The sequence below is a fragment of the Accipiter gentilis genome, chromosome 22, assembly GCF_929443795.1.
Source record: "Accipiter gentilis chromosome 22, bAccGen1.1, whole genome shotgun sequence".
NCBI lineage: Eukaryota > Metazoa > Chordata > Aves > Accipitriformes > Accipitridae > Astur > Astur gentilis.
Genome location: NC_064901.1, coordinates 13298090 through 13303534, shown reverse-complemented (window position 1 = coordinate 13303534; position 5445 = coordinate 13298090). Strand labels below are relative to the sequence as shown.

Genomic DNA, 5445 nt, shown 5'->3' with positions numbered 1-5445 from the left:
CTCAGTCTGTGGGAAAAATTAAAAAATATTAAAGTGTACTGGGTCTCTGAAAAGCTTAGTTAGGTATATATATACACTATATATCTATATATATGTATGTGTATGTAATTATGTATAAATAAAATGTAATTTTACGAAAAAAGATCTTTTCACCAGTCCATGACCATGACCATAATCGATTATAGGATTGGTAAAAGGTTCATTAAAAAGACAGATATACAGATAACAAGATTGTTCTACACTGTGAAAGTCCCACAACACTTTTTAAACGCACAAAATATCATTTGAAAACAAAATATAATCAAGTACTAACTAATCTTCTGATGAGGATCATGTTTTTCTTTTTGTGGTTTTGATTTTTTTAAAGAATAAACATCCTACCTAACAATAAAGCAGCACACACCTTTTTATATAATTCTAGGTATTTACAATGTACCCATATTTGACCATGTAACGTGTCACACGGTGAAGTGCTAGCAGCATAGTTTGAGCACATATTTCACAATTACATTGAACCAACATTGTTGCATCCATCACCATGTATTCTAATACATTTACTGAGCACAGAGTCCATAAACATTTACAGAACACTTTTGTTCAACAGAAGCCAAAAATGACAAAAAATATCCCATTTAATTTCAGCAGAAGCCAATGCTTTACTTTAGCAACAACACTGCAGCTAGCAGGAAATGTTACTACCTCATAAATTTTGCCTTTAACTACAGCTTGTGTCACAGAGGGACGCATTCATTTGCTAAAAATCAAACACACTTTACTGAATGTCTGATCCAATGTAATATAAAATAAACCCACTATAATAACCAACTCGTACATAGTTACTGTACACAGAAAAACCTCTGGATAGTGACAGAGGAAAGTTGAAAGGGTCTTTATAAAGACCCATACTTTCCTTTACTAAGCAATCATATGCTAATGCACAAAAAATAATAGGCACAGTATGGTGTGTTACAAAATCAATCATGTGAATTTAGAGAACATATTTTTATATTACTACACTGCTAATCTTTCACTGACAGAATTTTCCCCTCTGGAGATTGGGGATAAAAAATATTAATTACTTCTACTGTGGTTGTTGACATGGAGGACTTATTTATCTGTAGGGAAACATTTTGATGGTATGATACTTTAATAAATTATACGAACAATTTCACTGAGAGCAATAGTACATTCAGGATGACTAATACAATCCCTGAAATGTGCATCTGGGTCATGTCACTACTGCAATGTCCCACTAAAGCGCATAGTAGATATAATACGAAGATTGGCCCGAACTAATATTCCGGAGCATCTCACCCTGAATTTTGGTAGAAAGGCTAGAACTGAATCTGAACTTTGTGGACATGGAGATCTTTCTCGTTTACTCATAAACATTTTCTTACTTTAGGACTTCATTCCTTATGACTCCTGTCGCCACTAACTTGTGGCCTTTTCTGAGGCTTCATGTTTGTTCCCACCACAAGGAGCTGGGTCACCACCAGCTCTGTTCCAATGGCCTTCTGCTGAAGGCAGCCCCTCGCTTACGCATGCACTCCGTCAATGCTGCAGGACTCCTGCCAATCTAACACAGACATCACACAGGCACATGCAGTTCAACCCTGCCACAGAAGCATCCCCACCACAGCCCCAAAACCCCAGCAAACCTCAGCTAGTGGCCAGAGTCTCAGCTCATTGTGACCAGGCCAGTGCAGCCCAGTCCCAGAAGCCACAGCTGTCAGAGGGGTTGATTCCAGCCCCCAGTACTGTAGCAGATATGGTTCTGCTGGACCGAAAATAGTGACTGGAGATAACTTATGTTTCCAAACACCTCATGTTGACTAGTATTTGTAAAGCTATTTAAAGATTAAAAGTGCTATGAAAGTGCAAAGTGTCCTTAATAGTTTTATAGAAATATTCAAAAATTACTTTAAAAATCTTTCTTCTTTCAGAGATGGCAATTCTGTCACTGTTTATAATGATTTCATAAGATATAGGTAAATGCACAGGGCACCAATACATATTTTTCTCTTCTTCTGCATCATTTCATCAGTAATGGAAATTTTGGGGCAAGGGGAAGCGCAACAAAGGAGATTGCAAAAAAGACTTTCCTTGTGTTGCGAAGTAGATAGACTACATCTGCTTTACAGTCAGTTCTGATTTGTACCATTGTCACTATCACATAAAATTTTAAAATTTCCTTCAGAGGCATTGGGAAAGGGAGAAGTTTGGAGATATCTGCTAACCATCACTATTTTTTACAGATGACACTGACTTGCATGATGGAACTGAGACTGGGACAGGCTTCTTCATATACAAAATATGTTACCTGTTTCCTCCACTATGAGCCCTTCCTATGTCTCCACAAAAGTCACCCTTAAAGTGGAAATTTTCTCAGTATTACATTCTCCTATAATATGTGTGTTCATTTGGAGTATTATGAATCTCTCTAAGTGTTTAGTATTGGGGATGACAGCATTTCCCCCTTTAAATAGTCCTTGTTTCATTCCAACAGCAGGTAGAAAATTCTCAAAACAGAAGTAGTACAAGCTCCATTGCTTGGTACACTGAACACTAAATAGACAGTACACTAGAAAGGAACTATAGGAAGAAACAGATCTGCACTACAGGGAGATAGACTGGGTGATCTAACCTGATGACTGGATGACCATCCCACTCTAATTTCTAGTGGTTTATAATTTACTCTACATATTCTCAGGCTGAAAGAAAGGACAGAAGACCCCAAACGTAATAACTTTAAGGCAGATCTACTGCATAATCAAAACCACCCTGTGTTGCTCACAGCAGCCACTGACTTCTTTATCCCAAGCACACTACTTTAATGCAAAATTTTACTTTTCTGCAGAATTTTTTTAACCCCTAGACATATAAAGCAACAGCTTTGAAAACACAGAATTACAGTCAATTAACCAGATCATGTCAATATCTATTTTCTCCCTTATCCCCCACATAAGAGCAATTATGGCAGTCTGGTATTGCCCTGCCAGTATAGTTTCTCTTCGACTTTTTTCTTTTTCCACTGGCAGAAAAGCAGCATCTTAAAAGTTTTCCTGAAAGTTTTGTTACAGAGGGCATAACAAATGGGGTTAACAGTGCTGTTCACATAGCATAGCCAATATCCAAGGTGCCACAGTGTCAAGGGAATGCAGTCAGAGCAGAATGTGGAGACCAAAACCATGATATTGTAGGGAGTCCATGTGATGATAAAAGCCAAAAGAATGGCACTTAAAGTCTGTGCTGCTTTGCGTTCCTTTATAAGAACCATCCGTTTCCTTTTGGTGATTTGGTTATTTATATTTGGATCCATGCTTTTGATGGAAGGATCCTTTGACAGAGCAGCAGAACAAGGAGTTATTTTTACTTTACGGCAACAATTGTTGGCCTCCTGGGTGCCATCAGCCTTAACCACCAAGCGGAATTTATAGGCCACACATTTTTTACTTTTTTGTATGTGGCCTTTGGCAGGTGACAAAAAGTATTTCTGGTTCTCAAAATCATTTTCTTCAGGTTGGTCTTTGACAACAACATCCGTACCCTCATTAAACTCTTCTGCCTTACCTTTAGATGGACTTTTGTAAGTTACTTGGAAAACTGAATCAGCGGCAAGTTTATCCTCCTCTTCTGAAGATGCGTAGCTGCTGCAGGTGGTTAACTGGTCAGCCTTAGCCCAGTCGTTACAAGTACTCCCTGCCTGAGAGGCTTTCACAGTAGCTGATGTACTTCGACTAGATGAAGACCAGGAAGCCTGACACCTCTCTCTTTTGACTAAGTTTTGTTGCTTGCAACTGAAGCAAGACTTCAGGAGAACTTTCTGAGGCTTTATCATCTCAAACTCTGCCACAGACTCTGAACCCTGCAGTTCAGCAAGGTCCTTGGTACGTTTCTCTGTCTCTTTATAGATGCGGCAATACAGAATGGTCATCACGGACACTGGGATGTAAAAAGCAGCAATTGCGGTACCAAAGGTGATAATAGGCTCATATAAAAATTGTATCTGGCACTCTTCAGGTGGTACCGTTCTTTCACCCACAAAATACTGCCAGCACAAGATTACGGGTGCCCACAACACGAAGGAAATTAGCCAAGCCAGACCAATCATGATGCCAGCTCTTTTGGGCGTGCGTTTGGCCCTGTAAGTTAAAGGCCTTGTGATGGAAAAATACCTGTCAAAACTGATGACTAGGAGGTTCATTACTGAGGCATTGCTAGCTACATAGTCCAGTGCTAGCCACAGGTCACAGGCAAGGCTTCCAAGAGACCAATGGCCTATGAGTATATAGGACGTATAAAGGTTCATAGAAAATATTCCAATGATGAGATCTGCACAGGCAAGGCTGAGCAAGTAATAATTGTTGACAGTTTTGAGCTGACTGTTAACCTTGAAGGATATCATTACAAGAATATTTCCCACTATAGTTATTAAGCTTACAATTGCAGTTACAGTGGCAATAGTAATGACTTCCCAGAGGCTATGCCCTTCTAACTGCTTATGGTTGATGGATGAACTGTTTACAACAGTAGAATTGCTGAATAAATTTACTTCCATTCTTGTTCTTGGTGTATTGTCATCAGGATCTTAGCACTGTTGCATATTGCTTTCTGTACTTGAAAATATTCTTTTGGAGACAGCTCTAAAGATCAAAGGGAAAAACAGAAAAAGAAAGAAGCTCATTAAATAGCACAGACTTCCATTAGAGTTGCCATAAAACATTTCTAAAACAATCTATCAAATTATTTGTGTTCTCTTTTTGCATTTTAACTATTGTTTCTACCATTGTGAACATAACTAAAACACATAAATGTACATTCTAGGACAATGTACTCTGGCATCTTATGAAATTTCTAAATGCAATAAAAAAACAACTATTGTTTCTTAAGGCAGTCAATCACGCCAGGTCTTATATTTTGAATACCTTAGGAGACACTCCACATATTCTTAGATAGACATTTAAAGTTTTGCAGTGCAGTAAGACAGTGAGTCACTGTGGTGTTTCCTACAGTACTATGTAGAAGGTGTCAAGATCTCACAAATTATCTTTGGAAAATTTGGAGAAGTCACCAACATCAGAAAAGAGAGTAGGAGGAAACTGAGGATGCACAGGGAATTAGGAACCACGCTGGCATGGTGGCAGTGGGAAACAACTAGGTGTTAGAAGTGGTTGGGGCAACTGAGGGGGAATCTTTGCGTTAAGGAAGCAGGCAAAGCCAAGAAGATGTTTTTGGAAAAATACGTTAGGCAGAAAAGCCTTTTCTCTATTTAGAGATCTTGGGCCAGAGGAGACTGCTTGGGTGAGGTGTGGAAGTGCAGTTTGGGTAGTTTGGGTGAGTGAATAGTAGGGTTGAGGATAGAAAGGAGTAAACTGAAGAGGAAGCAGCAATAGATGACCACAGTGACAAACAATGCAACAAAACCAATTTAATACTTGCATA

The 5445-nt window shown here is 38.8% G+C and overlaps 1 protein-coding gene across 1 annotated transcript; it reads right to left on the bottom strand.

Annotated features, from left to right (window-relative positions):
* Positions 1-2905: 2905 nt before the first annotated feature.
* CHRM5 (cholinergic receptor muscarinic 5) lies at positions 2906-4561 on the bottom strand. Its single transcript, XM_049825232.1, has one exon. The coding sequence runs from the start codon at positions 4559-4561 to the stop codon at positions 2975-2977; it is 1587 nt and encodes a 528-aa protein (XP_049681189.1). The 3' UTR covers positions 2906-2974.
* Between the last annotated feature and the right edge of the window lie 884 nt (positions 4562-5445).

Excerpts from the sequence above, each read along its gene's own strand:
- CHRM5 (XM_049825232.1), bottom strand. The coding sequence starts at position 4,561 with ATGGAAGTAAATTTATTCAGCAATTCTACTGTTGTAAACAGTTCATCC.